Genomic DNA, 24,157 nt, shown 5'->3' with positions numbered 1-24,157 from the left:
ATTGCGGGCGAGGTTCGCCAAATGTAAATAGCAAATATTCTACAGCCGATCAAATAGCGAAAATTACAGCGGTGGACTTGATTTCACCTTCAAACGACCTTCAAAAGTTGCGGCAAGAACGGCGCGTTGAAGCGGATGCTGCGCTTCCGCGTAAGACTGATTTGCAGGGAACTGCGAACATGAGACGCGTCGCTCTCGCCGATCAATAACTCTGACAGTGATGGACTGCAATAAACAAGGGAGAAATCGGAGAGAGAAAATATTCCAGAGCTGGTGATACGGCGCTTGTTTCAAGGTCAGCTGGAATAGGCTCCGGCATGCGACCGTCGCGTGAACTGAAGTGGATCAGAAAATGGATGGATGGATGGACGGACGGATGTCTGACATGCTAGTTCCTGTTCGGGAGCAATTTCTGACAATATTTCTCATTCGGAATCATGTTCGCTTCAACGCTATTGTGGATGGCCACAGCCGGGCCTGATAAATGATCCAACGAATTAGCAGGCCGGCGGCGCCATTACGGGGGGTGGGGGGGGGCAAGTCAGGACCCTGACAGCCACGTTCAGTCTTTTTTTTCGCGACCTCCCTGAAAATGAGAGCCATTTGAAAATGGCGGATCAAGGCCATTTGCTTTCACGTCCTTCCCCGCGCGGGGCGCTCCTCCATTAGCTAGGATACTCCGCGTAAAGAACATCGTCGCGCAAATTGCAACTGCGAAAAATTGTCAACCGGTGGCACCTGAAAGTTCAACCAAAGAAACTTTCAAAAGATCTTCCTCATGTGGCGCGCTCGTTAGCCAACGGCTGACCGCGTGGCTAATTTGAAGAAGGCTAATGACCGCCTGCTGTTTGCTGTGACGTCACGCGCTAGTCTGCTAGCTAGCTAGCAGACAATGAACGAAGACCGCGTGAGCGCAATGCGATACCGTCCGGCAATAAGATCGATCGATATCGATCAATCAAGCGATAGCTCGTAACGTATATGTTCCTATTTTGGTTTGGTTCTGTTTTTGAAGTTTGTGACGCGCCGTTCGTTATATTCGCTACGCTACACGTTCATCGATTATCGCGGACAAAGCGCCTGAATGTTTGGGACTTTGATCTAACGGTGACAAAGAGTTGCTTTGAATCCTGATTGATTCTCTCCTGGCTTTTCCCCTTCCCAAAGACGTTTGGGTTTTTTTTGTTGTTGTCAGTTTGCTAGCTTCTGGGTTTCATTTTAGCGGAAACGTGAAGCTAGCAAGCGCGCCACTCGCGATATACCGGAGGACGGATAGCACAGAGAATCCGGTAAGATTTGAAAATAACTCATCTTTCACATTCCGAAATGAATAAAACGGAAGTACTGTAAGTTATTTATTCTTTATGTGTAGCAAAAGTTTTAATGTTCAGTCGGGTTTGCTCCTCAAATCGTTCAAACCGAAGCCGCGTACGGAATGAAACGCGCGATTGATTCTCGGAGGGAGGCTCATGCTCGAGATGATGTTTACGACTTGAGCGGAAAACGTTTTTCCTTCTCGCCTCCGCGTCTCCCTGAAAGCCGTGAGCCGTATTCATGGCATGTTTCAAGTGCGCCTTCGGGTCTTAAATCCAGATGAGATCCAAAAACGAAATCCGTACAAGCATCTGAAAGGGGGGGGGGGGGGGGGGGGAGCTCGGCGTGACTCCATGAAATCTCTCTGCTTGGCGACAATCGCGCTGATGTGTGTTGACGCCAGGAGTTGTTACCAGAGAATCGCAGAGTAAAAGATTGCATCAGAAAGACATGTTGAGGCTTTCTTTCAGCTCGGTGGGCGATCGCGCGTTGAACGGTTGACGGGGGGGGGGGGGGGGCGCTTTTTTTTTTCAGATTGCGCAAACGGATCCAAATGTAAGTCCCCAGCCACACACGGCGAGCTCCTCTGATTTTCCCCCCACCAAACTATTCCAGCTCTGCCGCAGTTTGGCACCCAGTCGGGTGGGGGTGGGGGTGTCTGGCAAAAAAAAAAAAGTTGAAAACAGCCACTGTCACACTTTTTTTTTTGGTGCTGCTCCGTCATCGCGGAGCGTCTCGCCTGCGAGGAGTCACAAATCTACCGCACACCACGTGAAGTGCGCCACATTGCAGTTGTCTTCAACTCAGCAATTTTACTCTACGCCAGGGGTCCCCGACCCCCGGGGTCGCGGGACCCGGGGCGGCCCGCGGAGCGTTTGTTGCCGGGGGCCGCCCAGAAAGACTAAATAACCGAATCCGAAATATGTTTTATTTCCAACAATTACCCAATTCCGCGTTACATCCATCTACAGCACGGGTTTCAAACCCACGGCCCGGGGGCCAGATCTGGGCCGTCACTTCACTTGACGTGGCCCGCGAAAGCAAATATAACATGCTGACTTTTCTGTGAGGCTTGCTAAAAGTCGTACCAAAAATTCTAATTCTCATCTGTAATATGTAAGTTGTCTTGGTACCACAACCCTCTGTAATAACGGTAACTTAAACTTTAGTTGAATAAAATATTATTCTGTCACACCTTCAAAGGCCGGTAAACCTGAAAATATTGTTTGACATTAAACCGCTCCGTGGGGCGAAAGAGTTTGGGGACCGCTGTGACCGAGATGGGCTGCACAGCGTGAGGAAAATACACATGGGGTTTTGCAACCCCCCCCCCCCCCCCCAACCCCCTCCAGCGGGCTAACCCAGAATAATAAAAAGTGCAGATTTTAGAACGGGCTTTTATTGAGGGCAGCCTCCGGCGCACCTTTGGAATAAACGTGCTGGCTTACTAACGAGCATCTTGACATGCCACACGGCGCTGGACAGCAACGGATATCGACAAAGTCAACAAACCCTCTGCAGGGCTTGTTTCCTTGGCAACACCCCCTCCTTTTTTTTTTGGTTTTGTCTTGTTTTTTTTTGTGGTCCTTTTACATGTGGATACCCTGGAGTAAAAAAAAAATCCCATCAGTAAATCATGCACTGCAGACATCGTAAATCACTAAAAATGAAAAATAAACAATGTTTACTTCGTTTTCAAACATCTTGGTATAATGGACACCAAATGCAAAAAACAAAATAAAAATAGTGTGTGTTGTTGTGCAATATGGAGTAAATCAATAACTGCATGTCATTATAGAGAGGGGAAGAAAAAAAATTAACGTTTGTAGCATTTAGCCTAGCTTATTCACTCCCAAAGACGTTTTTAACCGTCTTTTCAGACTTGGTCCAGAATTGGCTGGTACTGAACGAGTTAAGATTGAAATTGAATTGCATTTGTTACATATTTTGGTTCATTTTTATGCTTTAAGGTCTGGCTTAGAACGAATTAGGGAATTTACATAGAAAACGTGTCTTGACTTACAAAATTTCTAGCTAAGAAATTTCTTCTAGAACATATTCAGTTCGTAAGTAGTCTGTGCAAGATTGTGTCGAAGCAATTGATCTTTTTGACGCCGATTGGGACCGGATTTGTGTTAGCGGACCCAAGTCTCGGGGCAACGTGCTAGCATTAGCTTCATGGAAGAAGCCGCGTAAAAAAGCGCTGCTTAATATCTGCGGAAATTGCTCATTTAAATTCAGTGAACACGACTTTTTAAGGCGCATTTTTTCTACGGTTTGCCATGGACGTGATGTCGCTTTTACTTACGCCTTCCTTTTGTTGTTGTTGTACGCGATCGGCAGCGTGCTACAATCGGACTTCATGCTAAACATCGGGTGAACGTTTGCAATTCGGGTGCGCCGCTAACCGCTCGAGCTGTTTATGACCACGTCAGTGCCGTCATAACAAAAGCCAGATGTCTTCTCGGCTTGCATTTGGAACAGCGTCCCACCTCTTCAGCGTGGGACACCTCTTCCTGGGGGGGGGGGGTGGAATAGAATAACAGCACACCCACTCTTTCAAACGGTAGAGTGTACCAGTCCAATAAATCATTACTTTCTAAATGAAAGTGTGCTCTTGCTTTGACGCGTCAGATTTAGATGTGACCCAAGCAAGAGTTTTTTTTGGGGGGGTGGGGGGGTAGTGCTACACTGGTACCTCAATAAATGTTGATGTTGAGAACTGCTCATGCGTTCCCCTGCGCTTGCTCACGTGACGTTTGCAATCTGCGCCGCTGCCGGCACTGCGACGTTAATTTCCATCCACAGCGGGCGTCCGTAGAGTAACAAAATGGCAGCCCCCCAAGGAGGATTTTTCCACTTGAAAAGTCCTGCGTTTAGATTCGCGCACCGAACGTGTTGTTGCAAAGAAAAGCTGGAATTTGACGGTAATCCATGAGCAGCTTGAAGTGTCGTCTTTTGAGAAATTGTTCTCTCTGTCTGCCAAACGGCTGCTTGTTGTGACCTGAGTTGACTTGCGATCTCTGCCACAGACGATCTCAATTTTTTTTTCCCCATGAGTCAAAGAAAAACAAACTGGGGGGGGGAAAAACCCCTTTAAATCGGTTCTGCGGAATCTCAAGAGACTGCCGGACAACTGAACTTTTTAAAAAGTTTCAATGTTGAATGAGGTGATCCTTTTGTGTACCACTAGAGGGAGCATGCACATTATCTTCTTTTAGAATCTCAAACAGGGATCATTTTTGTCGCGGGGCCACTTTGAAGTTACGCCTTCCCTCAGAGGGCCGAATTTATGTTCAATCATCACGTAGTATTGTTATTTGTACACAACAAATTGATGGATTACTAATTTTGAAATCAGTCAATTGTATATCAGGTGAGTGTAAAATTATCGCATGTAATTTATTACACCTGACAATTTGACATTTCGGTACAAATTGGAAGAAATGATCACGGAAGTTGACACGCATGATCTATTTTCGCCGGCCACATAAAATGACGTTGCGGGCCAGATCTGGCCCCCGGGCCTTGAGTTTGACACCAGTGATCCCGCACAACTTTTTAAGAGAAAATGCATTTGCACTGCTGCTAAGTTAGCCCAAAGCATCCGGAACGCAAGACGAGATGAGCGCCCCGCCCCCGCCCGTGCGGCTCCACGGCCCACCTAATTGTATCAGCGGGGCCGAGGCGCCGTAATTGCAAAGCGGCGTAACGAGCCATTAGCCAACGGGTGGCGCTCGGCGCTCGGCGAAGGCACCTTTTGGCTTCGCTCGCCGCTCTGCTCGTAAACACAATAATAGCTTAATGGCCGCACCATTTGGGAGCAGCTGGAGGCCAAAGCGGCAGAGGCGGCTGTTTTAGTCCTTGAGCCCGAACACCCGCGGCCCAAAACGTCAAAATAGCTTAAAAGGCATCCGGGTGAGCGTACGTGCTCATGCCATCCCTCATGCGTGCAGAAAAGCGTCACGAGGTTATTCGAGCTAACGACAAGTAAGGAAAACTACGCTTACGTCCACGATGTAAAATAAAAATCCCTAAACAAAAAAAAAAATAATGAACATGCGCTGAAATCTAATGTTGACACAGGTTGAAGGATTAGCACGCTGAAAGCTACCTCAATGTAGCGCCCTCTACTGGCAGCAAGCTTTCCTTGGCTCTGTGGTTCCTCAAGACCCCCCCCAAAGAAAGCCTCTCCTCCCATTACCTCGCCCGCAAGCCCACCAACTGTAATTTTGCGGCTTGCTTGCGTAGGTGGACCCGCTCGGCTGCTTGTCGGCTCCTCCGCAACCTTTTGTCGGCTTTTTTTTTTTTCCGCAAGGCAAGAATGTTATTTAGTACTTGACTCGCGGCGCGAAGCGTTTGTGTGTTTGCTCACTTGTGGCTTCTGACGACGACAACTTTGTGAGCTTTGATTCGAAGCTGCCCCCCCACCCCCCACTTTCCGAGCGTGTGGCGCTAATGGACTGCGCTAGCGCTCAAGTGTAGCAACTAGCCTAGCCGCGGCGCGCGGCGGTTGAACGGGAACCCGATGTCTTTTTCTTTCTGGCCACCTGTGCAAACATGGGCGCTTCGGACAAAAGGGAAGGGGTGCGGGGGGGGGGGGGGGGGGGCTGTCAGGCTGAAGAGAAGCCGGGACGAGAGACTTGGGTGACTTGTCGGACATTCGACTTTCCGCTGAAGGCTCACTCATTAGCCACCACTGGCCTCATGTAGAAATTATTCGGGTTTTGCTTTCACTGTAGTTTGGTGTTTATTTTTTTTTAAGTGTACGTTATTCGTTCGTTATTTTCATTGTCACTTTGACGCCTCGACAAAACGGATTTTTTTTGCGAGGAACCGAGACGTTGCAAAGACGTCGCGTCGGGTGCGAAATTGGATCATTTCCCGCCGCAAAATAATAATAATAATAATAATAATAATAATAATAATACATTTTATTTGTGGGCGCCTTTCTAGAAACTCAAGGACACCTTACAACAAGCAGTTAAAATCACGAGTACAATGTTAAAAACAACATCAAATAAGAAAAAAATAAATACAACAAAAATAAATAAATAAATAAAATAATGGCTTTAAAAGTGTCAGTCGGGAACAGTGATGTCGATACAAAAAAAAGTACACCTTAGAATCAGGATGAGAAATATTTTTAAGCTTTCATTGCAGTAAATGTTTATATTTCTTCGGCTTTTTGTGCATTCGTTTTTTTTTTTATTCATTTTTGGAGCAAGATTTTCATCAGTTTTTATTTTTATTATTATTAAATTTTTTTTAGATGCTTGATTTTAGTTGTGTTTTTGTTCGCTTTAGTTTTAGTTTTTTTGGTGTGTGTAATAGGGAGTTTTTATCAAGTGCAAGATTTAAAAAAAAAAAAAAATTGTGTGATAAAGCAAACCGAACTTCCTCTCGCTGTGAATCATGTTTGCCGAATTCGTTAGACCCCCCCCCCCCCCGACCCCCACCCCCCTTTGAGAATTGGCAAAGCAGCGTTAACCACAAACTGCGAGACACCGGAGATATTGTACATTAAAAAAAAAAAAAAAAAGATATATTTACCGTCAGGGCGGCCCGGTAGTCCAGTGGTTAGCACGTGGGCTTCACAGTGCAGAGGTACCGGGTTCGATTCCAGCTCCGGCCTCCCTGTGTGGAGTTTGCATGTTCTCCCCGGGCCTGCGTGGGTTTTCTCCGGGTGCTCCGGTTTCCTCCCACATTCCAAAAACATGCGTGGCAGGCTGATTGAACACTCTAAATTGTCCCTAGGTGTGAGTGCGAATGGTTGTTCGTTTCTGTGTGCCCTGCGATTGGCTGGCAACCGATTCAGGGTGTCCCCCGCCTACTGCCCAGAGACAGCTGGGATAGGCTCCAGCACCCCCCGCGACCCTAGTGAGGATCAAGCGGCCTCGGAAGATGAATGAATGAATGAATATTTACCGTCTTCAGCTCCGACAGATAAATGCTGGCGAGACCACAACAAGGCACCGCGATGAAACAAATCAGTGAGGCGCGAGTGGACGCACACTCCGGCTGCCCGCGCTCCGTTTTACAAGCGCTTTGAAAAAACAAACAAACCCAAAATACAATTGCAATGCAAATTCCCGACAGGGGAAGGTGACAAATGAGGAGCGGACGTTGCTCGCAGTGCACTGTGACCAATTCCAAAGAGTGAAAGGAATTTCTCCGCGGATGCTCTCCGGAATGTGCGTCGCCGAGCGCCCTTTGTCCTCCGAGCAAATTGGGGAAGGACGACTCCTCGGGAGGGAGACGCTAAAGAGTTGCTGCATGTTAATGAGTTTCTCATAGCTTATCTCCAACATCGACAGCGACTCCTCAGGAAATTAAAATCAAATAAAAACGCCTTCTAGCTTGAGTTAGCAAACCGCTTTTTTGATTACTTTGTCATCAATTAAAAAAAAATTTTGCTCACTACCGAAAGAAAAACAAATAACAGAAAAAGCCTCCACAAAAGCAAACGACTTTTGCGGACAAGACGAGGCTAGCCACAATTTGCTGACTCGGCGCTAAGCGCTGTCATGGCGGAAATTCATTTGGATGCAACGTCATTTACCTTTTGCGCTCGCTATCCATTTTTTTAACAATGCAGGCTGACTCAAATGTATCTGACCTAACTGTCGGGGAGAGGGCAATAGCGCCCCCTCCCCCCGCAAAAAAAAACCATCCCAACCTTAAATCTTGAGGCGACATAATGCAGTGCCGTTCCCACAAATAAATGGGAGGGGTCAGGCATTAAATAAAAATATATATATATACATATATATATATATTTTTTAATTTATTATTATTATTTTTTTGATTTAATTAAAGGACAAAAAATGCAGCATTCATCGTGAAGTGAAAAGCAAAACAAAAAAAGAAAAAAAAATGAATCCATAGCATTCGCGCTAAATTTCAGAATGAATCATGAATGCAAACCAACCTAAAAATGAAAAATAAAAAAAATCAATCCCGATTATAAATAAAAAAAATAAATTAAAAAAATTATCTATAAAAAAATAAATAATAATAATAATAATAATTTTTTGTTTTGGGGTTTTTTTTCCCCAAAAGTAAGCCCGCTCGTCCAAGATGGCGCCATCAACAGGCACACATTGCTTCCTTGCAAAACGACATTTCAATCGAATCGACATTCAAGGCTTGTTGTGCCTTCTTGAAGGATCACTTTTCAGCGGGCCAGAAGGGCCGAGGTTGCTAAGCAATGGCGCCCCCCCCCCCTCCCCGACGTGATCTAAAACAACCTCCCGGGCCTGATTTTCACTCATCAGCTCCACACACACACAGAGAGACGCAGCCACCCCACCCCGCAGACACGCGCGCCGACACAGGTGCCGAAACCCACCCCGAAGGTCCTCTTCCATCCCGGGGGGTCTTTGGATCTTATCTCGGAGACGGCTGTTGTCACTCACCGCTTGACGTGCGGCAATAGATTTGACCCGATGAGGCTGGCGAGTCTCTCGGGAGAAACGAGCGGTGACAACGACGCGGGCGGCATAATGTCGTCGGCGGCTTTTGATCAATAATAGCATTGACGGCTACGCAATAGGATTGATCAACTGAAGAAAAGATAAGAAATCCACAGCTGCGGGGCTTAAACGGATTTTTGGGACTTGCGTGGCTTTTCTCCGGGTGCTCCGGTTTCCTCCCACAGTCCAAAAACATGCACGGCGGACTGATGGAACACCCAAAAATTGTCGTGAGTTGTGAGTGTGAGCACGAATGGCTGTTTGTCTGTGTGTGCCCTGTGATTGGCTGGCAACCGGTTCAGGGTGTCCCCCGCCTACTGCCCGAAAACTGCGATAGGCTCCCTCCGCTAAATTTGCGTCGTAGAGTTCTGTTGTAGCGAACGATGAAGCCGCAACACGATGATGTAATATTCCTCGCAAGGGGTTGTTTGCAGACTTTCTCTTTCACATCACCTTTACTTTTTCAAACGGCGTTCTTGTTCTCGTCCATCTTCCAGCTGTCTGAATTTTAAAAATAGCTCTGGAAAAAAAAAAAAAAAGAAAAAGAGCTCGCCCTCGCTGACTGACGCGAGAGCGCCAACTGGAGCTCAGAGCCAAAAGGACATTCCCCCCCCCCCCTCCCCCCACTGCGTGTGCGCTGCAGCTGTATCCATGGAAGCACAAATCAGGTCACAGCATGAGACCACCAGGCACATCATCATCATCATCAACATCATCATCATCATCACTTCTCACCTACGTTCACCACGGTCGATTGCAATCGAGTTTCATTTTGGAGACGGCCATTTTTTTTTTTTTCCAAAAGCACGTCAGAGGAGAGATGAAGCCGACCTCGGTTGACTATGGGTGAAAAGGAGGCGTACCCCCTGGACTGGTTGTCAGCCAATTGTATATTTCGTGTGGACAAACATGGTATTCACACTACAGTTGTACATGCATGTTTTTGGAATGTGGGAGGAAACCGGAGTACCCGGAGAAAAGCCACGTGAGCCCGCGTGCAAACTCCGCACGGGGAGGCCAGAGCTGGACTTGAACCCGGTACCTTTGTACTGTGAGGCCGATGCGCAAACCACCGGGCCGCTCCATCCCGATCCAAATATTTGCTAATATTTTATTTATTTTTGGTGGGGTCGATTTTTTTTTTGGGGGGGGGGGGGGGGGGTTGAATGTTTATCAGCGTTTCTTGAACAATGTCTCCGGATTTTAATAATTTTTCATATGCGGATTTTAGCTATTTGTGGGCCAGGCCGGTCCGTTTCCTCGGCGAGCAGCGGGAGTCCAGTGTACATTATTTTAGCAAGGAAATAAGAAATTTTGGATAGACTGAAATTGGATCATTTCCAGCGGCAAAATTGTCAGTCGGGGGAGGGAGGGTGTATCTTGGGAAGTTTTCATGACAGTAAATTTACATTTTGTTTTAAAATTCTGTTCCTTTTGAATTCATTTTTAGAGGTAGTTCATCTTTTTTTACCAGTTTAGATTTGAGGGAAAAACGCTTCATTTTAGTTGAGTTTGTATTAGATTTAGTTTTAGTTTTTTTGTAAAATGTGGATTATTTGTAGAGTGCAAGATTTAAAATAGAAAGTCCTAAACTATTGTGTCTGAAAGTAAATTCAAAATTCTCAAACCACTGCTTGACCTTCCTCCTCTTGTACGATAAGACTGAAAAAAAATATTTTCAAACGAACCGCAAACGCACACAAAAGGATATTTTCGCTCTTGTGATAGTTTGTTTTGTAAACGTACGATGTAGTGGCGCTTACTTTTTGTTGTATTTTCGTTTTTTTTTTAAAATTTGATTAAAAGAAAAGCTTGGGAAAAACTTCACAAGCAAAAAATGTTTAAAAAAAATGAAAAAACGTCCTCCGCTCTAATTCATTTTTAGCCAAGTTGAGTGCCGTGAAAGGACGACAAACGGCGGCCAAGAAGGCTTCGCCGGCTGCATGTTCCAAAAAAAAAAAAAAAAACGAGCCGGCGTGTTTTTTTTGTCAATTTGTCGTGGACATGCTGCCTTGTTTGGTGATTGAAAATATCTCCATCGAGTCTTCTTATTTTTTTTTTTGTACACTCCAGTACATGCGATTGAGACGGTTCCGCTACTTAGGCTACGCTAGACCGTCGCTAATTTATCTCCGATGTTTCTTTTTGTACGACGTTAGCCGTCGCTCGTCTTCTTTTGAACTGAAACAATCCGTGTGATTTAATACGGCGGACAAAGTAAGCAACCTACTTTTACATTCTAACCCCGAGGCCTTCGAAACAGACCTCCGTCGTCATTTTTATTTACTGTCCAAACTGCCTCTTGGTCGTGGCAAGTGTGTGTGTGTGTGTGTGTGTGTGTGTCGGCCGATTTTAGGTCTTTTAAAATTGACCAATTAGATTTTGTTTTTTGCCGATTGTCTATTTTTGGGCTGTACGTCGCTTATCGCTGATGTCGTCTGTAGTCGGGCTCACCTGGGGAGGGTGAAGATTATCCGCATGGAAATGTTTGTTTAAAAAAAAAAGAAAAATCGCATCTGAGACCGCAAAAAAAAAAAAATTAAACCGGGCGCAAAATCCCAACGAGCTCTGCGTCTGCAATCAAATGACCTTCCTGTTCAGATGCATAAATGCCCCCCCCCCCTCACCCCCTCCCCACACAAAAAAACTGTCTTACGGCAATCATTCCAGTGACGATAGGCGGGGAAATACTTTGGACAGCCGTTGAGAGGATGCGGAGAAGGAGAAAATGGAGCCAATCAAATTTTGAAGCGGAAGATGGTGAGCGGGGGCCATCTTGTTTGCGGCGAGCAGGTGGCGGCCTGACATTTGGAGACGCACGTCCAAAGCCATTCTCTTCTCTTTCGCCACGCCCGTCGTCCCGCATTCTTTCCTCCTGCCGACACTTTCACCATTTGGCTAGAACGGCAAGTCGCCCCCCCCCCCGCCCCCCCGCCGTCCCCTCGGCGATGCGCTCGGCGCAAACCGCCGGCGGGGACGGGGAATGTCGGGAAATGGCGACCGAGTTCAGAAGAAAGATTCTTGAGCATATTTCGATTGATTTGCTTGGGGATTAAAAAAAAAAATCGTAGAAAATATATATTTAAAAAATATATATAGACAATTTTTGGTGGGAGAGATTTTTGAGAAAACGTCGAGAAGAATGGAGGATTTTTTTTTGTGGATATTTTTCTGAAAAATTGGGACACAGTTGTGTCTGCACTCGCCGACAACCTTTTTATGAGTTCTTGAAGCAGTTCTAAGATTTTTTTTTCCACATCTTTTTTTTTTTTGTGAAAAAAAAAAGTCGAAAAATTTTATGGGAGACATTTGCAAAAAATAAAAGAAAAATGGAGATATTTGCATGAGAAGCGGAAATTTCAAGCATTTGTAACATTTTGAAGTTAAATAGGTATATAGTTAATGAGCTGATTTACTGATTAATTTGACTATCAATTAGTTGTTGATTGATCGTTGCACTTAAAATCGAGGGAAATTTGGGGAAAACATTTTTTTGGAAAGCCACTCTTCGGGAAATCGTTTATCGGTTGCAAGTAACTCGGTTTCAAAATAACGTCTGAAAATGTTGTTTTTGAAAATATGTGTTTTTTTTGTGCAAATGCACAGAACGTTAAAAAAATGTGGGGAACTGTTTAAAAAAAGGGGGGTGTCAAACTCATTTTTGTCGCGGGCCATTTAGGAGTTACATCTTCACTCGGAGGGTCGTTAAGACTGTGATACAGAAATAAATGTTTGATCATCACATCGTATTATTAATTGCACACACACACACACACACACACACAAATGTCTGGCTCACTAGTGTCGAAAAAATATCACCGTTATTTATTATGTATGATAATTTGAGATTTCGGTATAGATTGAAACAAGGAAGTTGACACAGATGATTTCCTTTCGCTGACCAAATAAAATGACATGGCGGACCAGTTCAGGCCCCCGAGCCTTGAGTTTGACACCCAAAGAAAAGACTCTTGGATTCTTCTGCTGACACCTTGTGAGTCGGTTCAGTGAGCGCTGCTGCGACATCTGGCATGCATTTGACCGGCTGAACTCTGGCTTGGGATTCAAACCCTTTCCGAGAGTTTTTTTTTTTAAAATCAAAACCACTCCAAAGTCTGCGAGACTGAAACGTGCTCGGGCCAGAATCCTCATGTCGCTTACGTGACCTCCGACACAGATTGTAATACTTTTTTTTTTTTTTTTTTAAATTTCCGCGTTAATCACGCCCACCGACTTGGTCGTCTTTCAAAACTCGAAAGAACACTTTGCACGTGTGGCTCGCAGTTGCGATTGGCTGCCGATGAGCTCCGGCGACCCTTCGAAAGACGAGCGAGCGCCGGAGGACGTTCAGCTGCCCGACAGTTGCGATCGTAAATATTGAACCTGCTTAACTTTTACGATTATTGGCCCTGACTGTTTTCTGGGCCGTTTGTGTGGGATCGTGTGTCGCAAATGACTTCTCTCATTCCCCACCACGCCCTCCAATCTCAGCCACCTGCAAAACAAAAAGTGAGCTGGAAATTTCACGACAAATTACCCTGTGTCTGCCAACCTCCCCCCCCCTCGGGAGCCGAGGAAATCAAAACCCTGGATCTCCCTGCAACTGCCCCCCCCCCCGCCCCAACAGCCCCCAGGGCCTCGGTCTCACTCACGCAGCAAATGTCTTCATTGGCTCTCATGCTAACAGCGACGCGTCGGAATCAAGCATATTGTGTTGCCTCGGCTTTGAAAGCAACAGCGGGGGGGGGGGGGGGGGGCAAAAAGCGCCCACGCTGTCTACTCAAGTCAACGTAAACAACAAATTCAACTGCTGAACTTTAGTGAAAGTACATCAAAATGTACTTGAGTACAAGAGTGAAAAGGATTTTTTTTTCATCCCGTTAATTATATACAGCGGATATTGAAAATTCACACAGCGCAGTTCAAATTCCAGATTTTTGTGAATATAAATAAAAAAATATAAATATCTCTATTAATATGACGTTTAACCAGTATTGAAAAAATATGTTTCGATCCTTTTTGAAAGGGGTGCTAAAAATAAACGGAAAAAATATACTTGCTAACTTCTAACTTTGGGATGCCATTTTTACCAAGGATTTGCTCTTTGAGTACTCATCAGTACGGCGTAGATACCTCGAGGACTTTGGAGATCTAAAATGTCATTGGACGCAGTGACAAAAAAACATTGCAAATGAAGACGGATTCACTTTTTTTGTGCTTGGGAGAATTTGTTATAGTCCCAAGTAGAAAATCCAGAAATCATTAAGTCATTAGTAGTGTGTGAAAAATCAAATAGAAGTCCTTGAAAGAGCAATTTTTCCTCATCTTACGTCGAACGGAGGCTCCGGGTCAACGTGACACCGAGCTTGCATTCCTGCAAAGAAAGCGAGAAAAACCGAGACCTGTTTCGCTTCAGGGGGGGAAATCAAAGACAAGCGCATAGTTGAGCAGTGAAGAAAGATGGCGGCTGCTCCCGCCGGCTCCTAGGCGGCACACCGCCTCCTGCTGGCGACTCCCAAAAAGGCAGGCAGGGAGGCGTCGCATAGCCTAGCTAGCAGAAGCTATCGCGTTAGCTGGCTGGATGTGCCACCGAGGTGAGGGTTGAAAGCTGCTTGGGGGGGGGGGGAGATTAGGGCAAGTTTACGTTGGGCAGGCGGACGCTTGCCAGCTGCTCGATAGGGAAAACGTCTGAAAGCTGCGCGGCTTCAAACCCGTCGTGAAGCTTTTCGCTCCTCCGCCCAGCCAGCGGTGAGGCTGGAGGCCGTTTTCCGAAGCACCCCCCCCCCCACCTCACACTTATCCCCTGCCCTCCCTCGCATTCAGACAATATTTTCTCCCGTCCAAAATAAACATGTGGGGGGGGGGGCGATAATATTCTGCTTAATAAATGCACGCAGCCATGACGTCATTCAACAAAATGTCAATATTTCTACCATTTTCTTTGTGTTGCCCTTTCTGATCTGCGTATCGTACACACACACACACACAAATAAAAAACATTTTTTGAAGAGTCTGAAATCAGATTTGGACGATTTGAAGTTAAACAATGGCTCCAAACGATTTCTCAATTGTTAAAATAGTTTTTTTTATTATTCGTGATTTGTTGATTGTTTAATTTTGCGACGTCTAGTCGTGTTCATCTTGCTGCTGCCCCTTCCTTAAATATCGTCAATATTTTTGAATTGACCTTTCAAAATAAGTGCTGCTATAAATGCTATAAAAACATGCCTCGGGAGTATTTCACCAGGGTTGTTTTTTTTTGTAATGTTTTGTTTTAAATTGTTGGTTTCATTGATTGCGTGGGTGGTCTGGAATGTAACCCTTGTGATTAAAAATAGATTTCTGCGTAATTGCAGATGCTCCTGGGAGCACGTCCAGCTCACCGTCCCGAGGTTGGGGGTTTGAGTCCGCTCTTTCGGTAAGTGTGACTTTTCCCTTTGTCTATACGACGGGATATATTGGTTAGATAGCGACGAGTATGGCATGGACACGTTGATCGAAAACTGAAAGCTGACTTCACTCATTTCATTCCAAAAACGAAATCCCCGCTCAATGTGGACTGCAGCTTTGAAAACACGTCCGTTTGCTTATGCTGCCACCTCTTGGTGAAAAATAGATATTACATTTAGGTTTTAATCGTAGGCTCCTCCCATTTTTTTACATTAAAAGTGACGCGTGGAAAATCCCGTGACTTTTTGTCGCGCTATTCGAGACTTCTGTAGAGTTAGACTGTTTTTTTTTCCAAGTTCAAAATGTTCTATGAAAATATCGCTCGTTTAAAAAAATATATACTGTCAATAACTGAGTCTCACAACCAATTTTTCTTAAAGTAAATTAAATGTGTGTGTGTATTCACCGTAGGGAAAACATCTATTTTAATTTGCCAAAATGTGGTCTTTCCGAAGCACCGTTGTGTGCGTGTTTTTTTTTTAATTCGAGCTCGGGTTTTATAAATTTACCACTAGATGCCGCTAAATTCACACACTGTACCTTTCAGGATTAAATGCAAATACTGTAGATTGAATTTTTAAATCCAACTGAACTGTTTAATTATTTATCAACACATTTTTACTCTTTCATTTCTTTAAAAAAATGTCAACTTTTCTAGATGATTCCAAATCTTTACTCCGTTTTTTTTCTCACATCAGATTTTCTTTTTTTAATCATATTTAGGAAGTACGTGTGAGTTAGGTTCATTAATAGGGTGGACTTTATTTCGGAAATTTCAAAGCCTTGAATGACTTTTGAGTGAATGGTCAAAGCCAGCTTTTATCCGTCAAACTTCAAAACAACAAAAAAATAAGAAATCGCAAAAACTTGATGCGCGAGGGGAAAAAAAAGATTTTTTTTTTAAATGAGCGTCAAATTATGATTAAAATGCGCCGTTGAGCAACGTTGCTTCATGTCGACATCTTGCGAAAAGAACGCTTCGGCGATCGTGTCAATCAAATGTGAGGGTAATGATCTTTGCGATTGTTTTTCTGCTGTCTTGGTCTTTGATTGGGAAGAAATTGCGGTTATGAAGACCATTTGTCAGCCCCCGATTGTGCAGGCAGGTTGCGTAACGCCGCGACTTTTCACTCAAAAGAGGAACCCGAGTGGAAAACAACAGTTAAATCTTCCCCGGCTGTCAATGACCCCCCCCCCCCCCCCCCCTCTGCTCTGCTTTTGTGCGGCCTCCCCCCGCACAACGATGACTCGGTATTTCCAATATCGCTCCGAGTGGTAAATGGGGAGCCGGGTTTCACTATTTCTGTCGAGACTGGCACACTGATAAACCGCCACAAATGTTTATTAGTATTATTTTAAGAGGCCTGGATTGAGTCCAGTGAAAACGTGACTTAGTTTGGGTTTCTTCGTGTTCTTAATATACGCGCCGGCCCGGCCAAAGTACACTGGAGATGGAAAACGGCTTCTTGGAAGACTTCCCGAAGCTTGTTACCAGAACGGTTTTTAAAAGACCGCCTGGTGGGAGTCAAACGAGACTTTGAATGATAGCTTTCTCCTAAAATGGACTCTGAATCAGGCTTGTTGTTCTCAGAGCTGACGATCAAAATGAAAAGCGGGAACATTTTGAGACCCACAAGAAAAGATGTCCCCCCCCCCCACCCCACCCCAAAGACTAAAAAACCAGGACCTTGGATTAGCAAAGAGAGGATTTTCGCAAATAATTGCCATGTAAAATGACTGAGAACACCTAAGCTAAGCTAAGCTAACAAGTGGTTCGCAAAAAAAAAATGTGCAAGGGAAATGTATTTTACAACCACACATACATGGAATACGGGGGGGGGGAATCTGGAAGAAAAACAAACAAAAGAAAGTATTTAAAAAATAGTGAATAACCCCCCCTAGGGCATGAAGTGGCATTTTCTTTCGCTTCCCAGTGTGGGACCACACACTCTCACACACAGTTCAGATTTACACCCAGCGCTGCCACAATATATTGTGCCTTAATATTAAAGCAAGTTGCGGGTGGGAATGAAGAGCGTTGCACTTTGCCGGCGTCCAAAAGAGAGAAACGGAGAAGGTCACAGGTGTTTTATGGTGCGCCCCCCCCCCCCGGCGCCGCCACAAAAGCTTTTGTCTGACGTTTGGCCAGGGAGTGGGCGGGGCCACGGGCTCCCATCAATCGGGACTCACAAAAGACACCTGGATCACCCCGCATTTCATCCGCTTTGCGACGGCCATTGGTCTCCTTTGCGCCGTGGGCAAAAATATTGGGACGGGGGGGGGGGGGGGGGGGACCTTCATCCGAACTTGACTCTGCAAATTTGCAACAGGGGTTTATTCTCACTCACCCAAAAGAAATGGAATGCAATAGCTGGTTTGTGGTACAAACAGTGGATTCTGCAATCCGCGCGTCCTGTTTGCACAATAGACTCGCATCTGTTTTGACATGTTGGGATCTTATGTCGCCATTGTTCCAAGTCTACCCGACAACTCTGATGCGGTTGTCCGACACCGTTTAGATTTATGTTGCTCGAAATCTCGCGCTATCCTTCCTGAGCATTTCATTTGTTTTCAAATACAATTCTGATGGATGCTTATTGAAATCCAGTCCAACAGTCTATTCTTGTCATTTTGTAACGTTTCTCTTTGCTGGACTAGTTGTGGATGCTCCATACTTTTGCCCAATCAGATTTCAGCCTCTGTGTTGCCATGTCGGTGTAATCCGCCCCGAGGCCTTCAGAATCAGCAGCGCTGGTCCACGTAACACGTACTATGTTTGTTGTTTGTTTGGCTAGTTTTCATAATACTGCCCCCTAAAGGTGTAAATGTGTCAATGGTTGTCTTTATAGGGATACAGATGATATCGAAAGTCAACACACCCCTGTTGAAATGCCACATTATGTGATGTAATATCGCAAGCACTTATTTTAGCCTTCTGCCAGAAAGCACAAAAATGTGAGAGAGAGCCTACTAGAACAGCTGAGCTTCATTTGGGATGAACCTAAAATGGTGGCAGTCGCGCGCTGACTCCCATTTAACACTAGCGCGCATGTGATCGAGTCATTGTGAACTTCAACTACAGCCACGTCTAAGTTATAGAAAAAGAGGGTGTGCACACTTTCGCAATGGCATTATATCGGTTTGTTTTTAACCTTCTGTGCTGGGATTTTTTTTACGATTGAGTTGGAGAGCGCATAATTGAGGAAACGGATGGATGGATTGATGATCGTGAGCAAAACATAGTCACAAAGTCCTTCCGGCAACAGCTCCGATCCAGATTGATACGTCAACAACTGGTGATGTGTTTTGGAAAAAAGGATCAAGCGAGTTTGCTGGCAGCCAAACCAAAGACGCGCTCGCGGTAGCCAACAGCTGCCGCGCAAGAAGCGGACCAGCTGCAAATTTACGGGAGCTCCTCTCCGCCCGCCGGCGGGATCCCCAATTAGCTTTGAATCCGGGAACGTTGGCGTGCGCTCTGCCCATTCAAATCATTTGACATTCCGACACGTTAAGAAAGAGAAGACGTTAAAAGCATTTGAAAGCCAAATAACGAAATACAAGGTTTCTGAAATTTCCCAAAGATCGGCGAGTGAACTTGGTTGCAAAATGTTTCAAAAGATCCGGTAAAAGTTTTTACATTCAGGGTTCAGTTGACTCGGTTTGCAGCATAACAGCTTTGCGCCGCTTCACCGTGTTTGGTAAAAATGAGAAAATTGAATTTATTTCTTTATCTGTTGTTGTTGCTGCTATCGAATGTCAAAACGAGTCCAATTTGAATCGAATACTGTGTCAGGGTGAAAGGGCCACGGTGGCCCCCCCACCCCCCCTTGTTGGTTGTTTTCGGTGCGGATCACAAGCGAGTCTTAGCCGGCGTGTGAAGTCACGCTGTGTTGTGCTGGGAAGTTTCTCTGAGAACGAGCTGACCGATTGGGACCGCTACAGCACCCGTGGGATTCAAGCTACCCCCCCCCCTGCCCCCCCCCCCAGGCCCCCCGCCCCAATCTCCCCACCGTCCGTCTTCCATTGCTGCATGTTTTCTTCTTTGAACAAAACGTTTGTTTTTCGTTAAATCTACTTGGACTGTTTTTTTGGGGGGGGGGGGTGCACAGATTTGCAATTTCATATTCAGTGCAGCGTGCAAGAGAGCAATTTGGGTTCAAAACGAGTCTCGTCGTAACCCCGGAGTCTATTTGGGGTGCCCCCTCTTTGCTAATTTTGGAATAGCGGACAGCGTGACCTCAGGCGGTGTGTTGGACGGATGGACCCCCCCCTCCCCCCCACGTCTCAACACCCAGCCGCTCACTAACTTGACACGTCATCGGGCCATGTTGAGGAAAAGGTGCGTTGCAAACGTGCGAACCGATTCACATTCGGGAGGAAATCTCAGAAACGGAGCCTTGTCATCTTTTGTCAATTCACACTTGTGTAAACGACCCCCCCCCCCCCCGACTGGACTTTGCTCATTGATTGACAAGCGATAGTAAAAGTTATTTTGCATACTTCCCGCTCTACAAGTTTATAAACAACTCGCGTCTCTGTGTGGTGTCTTCTTACTGATGAGAGGGGGGGGGGGTCAGGGGGGGGGTGTACGGGAAAGCCAATGAACCTCAGGAGACGACCGTCTTTATTTGTTTCCACCAAAACTGCCTTAGCAGAAGTGACGCAGCTCAAATTTGCCGCATTATCCAGCTAATCTTATGAAACGTCATCGGTGGGGTGGCAAAAGTATGGCACCCGGGCCACACAGGGCCCGGCCCCGTTCTTTGACTTTTGAAAACCGCGATTAGACTGTCCGACTGCTAATTGGTCCGCGCCTAGTTGTGAATACACAGTCAGTCAAATGATTTCGATTTTGTTTTCTTTTTAAGAAAAAAAAAATAAATAACGACCAAAACCTTTCAGCTAACAACTAGCGGCATCCAAACTTAGTCAGTTTTTGTCATCGTTAACCATTCGAGTCAACCTGAAGCACTCGCTTTCTACCACCTGGGAAGTACTCCGGTGCCTTTTGGTTACAAACCCCCCCCCCCCCCCCCAAAAAGATCCTAAAGGCTCAAGATTCAAACTCCGAACGCGTGAGCCAAAGTTGCTATCCGCTAACCCGCCGCGCTTTGATGAAATATGGAATCGCTAACAAGCGTGCAGCGAGGTTCCCAAGATTTGCGACTTCCTGACTCGGGTCCCCCCTTCCCTCCCCCTCGCGCCTCCCCGCCTTCCTCTTGACATTTTGGTTACATGGCGACGGAGGTGTTCCCCCCTGCCCCCCTCCCTGCATACTGGGTACATTGTGCTCCTCTGTGGGGAATGTAGCCTATGTTGCCGTTTCTCACCTAGCGCCCCCAGCAAGCCTGCATCCAAATTATTGATTACCACCAAAAATCCCGAAACATGTTTGCGGTGAACATACTATGTACTTCCCTTTTTTTTGGGGGGGGGGGGTGGATTTGCTAACTGTATTTAGCTTGCTGCAGTGTCCAGTCCATGCTGATAATGTGTCCTGTGTAAATGTGTCCTTGTGTTGTAATTCAACACCGTGGCCTATGGACACACACACACACACACACACACACACACAATGAGCAAAAAGTCAGCAGCTAGCTACGGCGCAAGTTAACTTAGCAGGCGTTTTGCAGCTAGTGAAGAAATCTGGTTGTCGCCACTCTCGGTTGACGTTTCCTGTCAAATCGTACAATACCAAGAGAATCAAATGCACACTTCGCCGGAGTCCATTAACTTTGTCTCGTGAAAGTCCTCTAGCTAGTGCAAAATGCTAACGGACGAGCTAACGACATCAGCATTGATATTCTGAACCTTGAAACAAGTTATGTTTGAACGCAAACAGGAGTTAGCATGCAAAACAGAGCGTACAATACTCACAGTCACAGGCATATATTCTTTATCCTCTGCGACAGATCAACGTGATTGAAACATGATCAACTCTGAATTGGCATGCATTGTGTCGAGGCTCGTGTCATTGTGTCCAGATTTTTTTTTTTTAATGTGTTCAGACTTGGCTTATTCATTCATTCATCTTCCGAGCCGCTTGATCCTCACTAGGGTCGCGAGGGGTGCTGGAGCCTATCCCAGCTGTCTTCGGGCAGTAGGCGGGGGACACCCTGAATCGGTTGCCAGCCAATCGCAGGGCACACAGAAACGAACAACCATTCGCACTCACACTCACACCTAGGGACAATTTAGAGCGTCCAATCATCCTGCCACGCATGTTTTTGGAATGTGGGAGGAAACCGGAGCACCCGGAGAAAACCCACGCCGGCCCGGGGAGAACATGCAAACTCCACACAGGGAGGCCGGAGCTGGAATCGAACCCGGTACCTCTGGACTACCGGGCCAGACTTGGCTTATTCAAGTTAAAAAAAAAACATTCCACCCCCCGCCCCCCCCCCCCCCTCTGGATAACCAAAATGGATTTATTGCTTTTCACAACTGATCTCGTCCCATCCAAGATTGCAAATGATAAACGCGCTCCAAAAAATGTCATGTGATGTCACATGACTTGGCAGCTGCCGCAACCTTGGATGGACTTAAAATAGATGGAGGCCGTATTCGCGTGTGTGTGTGTGTGTGTGTGTGAAAGAGAAACAAGATGCAAGATGCCGTCATGGTGTCATTCCCAAAGACCGTGACGGAGCATGAGGTCATCCGTGGAATCTCACCTAACAGTCCACTGTCCAGCGATTTTCATTATAGGGGGTGGTGTGGGGCAAATGAATTTTTGCTTGCGTCCTTATTGGGCAGGGCGGGGCTTGTATGAACTAATCTGTTGCCGTTTGATTGGATGACGGAATTGCACATTCCACCTTTAAAATGTATTCTTTTGAAAAGTTGAAGTGCCTTGAACAGACCGCAAATGCTGATCGACTCGAGTTCAAAGCAAACATGGCGAAGCAGCATTTCGCCGTTAGGCTGCACGCAAATGGAATAAGCTGCCGACAGAGTGTAAATGCTTTAAAATCCGGGTTAAAACGTTTTCCCTTATACGTTTAATGCTCTTCTAATACGTTTTGAAATAAATTTCACCGTTGGTCTTTTTGGTCGTTTTTTAAATTGAGTAATGGGGTGATGCGCTCGCCACTGTTATTTTGAGATGGGTGACTGAACCTTACAGAGGCGGAATCATGAGCAGTCGGGAAGCCGGGGGGTGGGCGGGGCATAAGTAGGCCGGACCGCTCCGGTATCAAATATGGAGAGCGAGAGAGGAAGGGGGGGGGGGGGGGGGGCAGGCTGACGTGATAAAAGCCAGAGTTGGAGCTGAGGGCTACAAGATTTCAGCACGGGAGGAAAAACGAGCAGGAGCATCAAGAGCCGCTCGAGACTGACTTGTGTTGCTCTTCCGTGTCCTGCGCTTTCAAGACGTTTTTCAAAGCGGATTGCCTGCTCGCTTTTTCTGCTTCCGAGGAAAAAGAACCCAGGAGAAAATCCAAAGTTTGCTCTCGTTCACCGATGGCTGCCGCGCGTCCCACGTCGGCGCAGGCGTCCGGTTTCCACGTCCTCCCGGCCCACCTGATGGCCTCGGCCATGGAGGAGTTCCCTCAACAGCTGCCCGTCCCCAAGGGCCCGTCCCGGGGCAAGAGCCGCTCGCGGCGACCCCGCGAGGCCCGCTTCAAAACCCAGCCGGTCACCTTCGCCGAAATCGCCGAGGTGGTGGAGGAAGAGGGCTCGTCGCCTCTGGAAGAGGAGAGGGCGCGACGTTCCTTCCTGCAGTCCCTGGAGAACCTGAGGAGGAGCACGCAGACCCTGCACTGCTCGCCGGGCACCCGCCGTCAATGCGCCCCGTCGCCCACGCAGGCCAGCATGGACTCCAGCGACTCTGACTCCACCCAGTGAAGTTTTTCAGGGAGTCAGCAACCCCCCGCGCGGTCCTCGATGGAGTTGAAGTGAACCAAACTGCGGCAAAGTCCGCTTTTAAGATCCACTAACATATCGATGTGCGGCGCGTGGGCGTGCCAATGCATCACGCAGCAGGTGGCGCTGTTTTTTCTTTTTTTTTAAACATGTTCAAATGTATGCTGTTTAAGTTCCTCCTGGCAACGTGGCGAGAATTTCGTTGACCTTCCATCAGTGTAGCTCATCAGTGCAGGATGTGGGCGCCCTCTTGTGGTTCCCTAGAGAATCACTGAATGAAAGTGCAGCATGCTACAGTGACTTCAATTTTTTTTTTTTTTTTTTTTTTTTTTTAATCCAGCATTGTTTGTTTAGTTAAGTACAGTTCCGTTGTCTCTAACAATACATTTGGATTTAACCGACACTTTTTGGGTACTAATCAAGTGCCGTAGAGTCGTATACAAAGAAACCTATATAGCATAATTCCAACAAAGACGGTATAAGCTTTGCTTGATGCTTTCAAATGTATTCCTTTTCTACTGTAGACTTGCGAGATGCTACATTGAGCTTTTTTTTTTTTTTCAAGGCTCACTGTTCGTTTTTTTTTTTCTTCTCTACTGTTAAGAACAAAAATCAACATCTCGTAGCCATGCCACTAATTTTGTAAATAGCACGACGAAGCGACACTGTGGCCTGGTTTCGCCAGCGAAGCTTTCTTCTGAGTTCACGCTCTTCACCAAAACGTTATGAAGAAAAAGATTCCTTCGTTAAAAAAAAAAAAAAAAAGTATTTATTTTCTTCATTTTGCTTATAACCAAATGTGGACTTTTGACTGACTTGTAAAGTCGCCTCGACTTTCAAAGAAAACCGCAAACCTTTCCACTGTGCTTTGTATCGAATGTACTTTATATTAAATACCGTGTTTTGTCATAAGTATTTTAATAAATATTTTCAAGTATTTTCAGGTATCGGACTTGTTTCTTGAATGATGGGGGGTGACAAGTGTTGGGGGGGGGGGGGACAAAAACCCTTCTCGCAACCTATGTTGAGTGAATGGCATATTTTTTACATCACAA

At 46.0% G+C, this 24,157-nt stretch overlaps 2 protein-coding genes and 1 long non-coding RNA gene across 4 annotated transcripts in view; 2 read left to right on the top strand and 1 right to left on the bottom strand.

Moving 5' to 3' along the window:
- Positions 1 to 24,157, bottom strand: part of LOC127597831 (uncharacterized) — a 92,812-nt gene that overhangs the window by 34,190 nt on the left and 34,465 nt on the right. The window lies entirely within an intron of this gene.
- The window catches only part of ticrr (TopBP1-interacting, checkpoint, and replication regulator), a 63,162-nt gene that overhangs the window by 27,012 nt on the left and 11,993 nt on the right, over positions 1 to 24,157 (top strand). Inside the window, exons 1-2 of one of the 2 annotated variants that reach the window (XM_052061112.1) lie at positions 14,326 to 14,383; positions 15,146 to 15,207. The gene's annotated coding sequence lies outside the window, so the exon portion shown is untranslated. Of the gene's footprint in view, positions 1 to 14,325; positions 14,384 to 15,145; positions 15,208 to 24,157 lie in introns of those variants that run through there. The other variant, XM_052061111.1, reaches the window with a different exon arrangement.
- Positions 22,500 to 24,039, top strand: c3h11orf96 (chromosome 3 C11orf96 homolog). The gene has a single exon (XM_052061151.1). It carries the CDS (start codon positions 22,701 to 22,703, stop codon positions 23,082 to 23,084), a length of 384 nt encoding a protein of 127 aa, XP_051917111.1. The 5' UTR covers positions 22,500 to 22,700; the 3' UTR covers positions 23,085 to 24,039.

The sequence above is a fragment of the Hippocampus zosterae genome, chromosome 3 (assembly GCF_025434085.1).
Source record: "Hippocampus zosterae strain Florida chromosome 3, ASM2543408v3, whole genome shotgun sequence".
Classification (NCBI taxonomy): Eukaryota; Metazoa; Chordata; class Actinopteri; order Syngnathiformes; family Syngnathidae; genus Hippocampus; species Hippocampus zosterae.
This window is presented reverse-complemented; position numbering and strand designations above follow the sequence as displayed.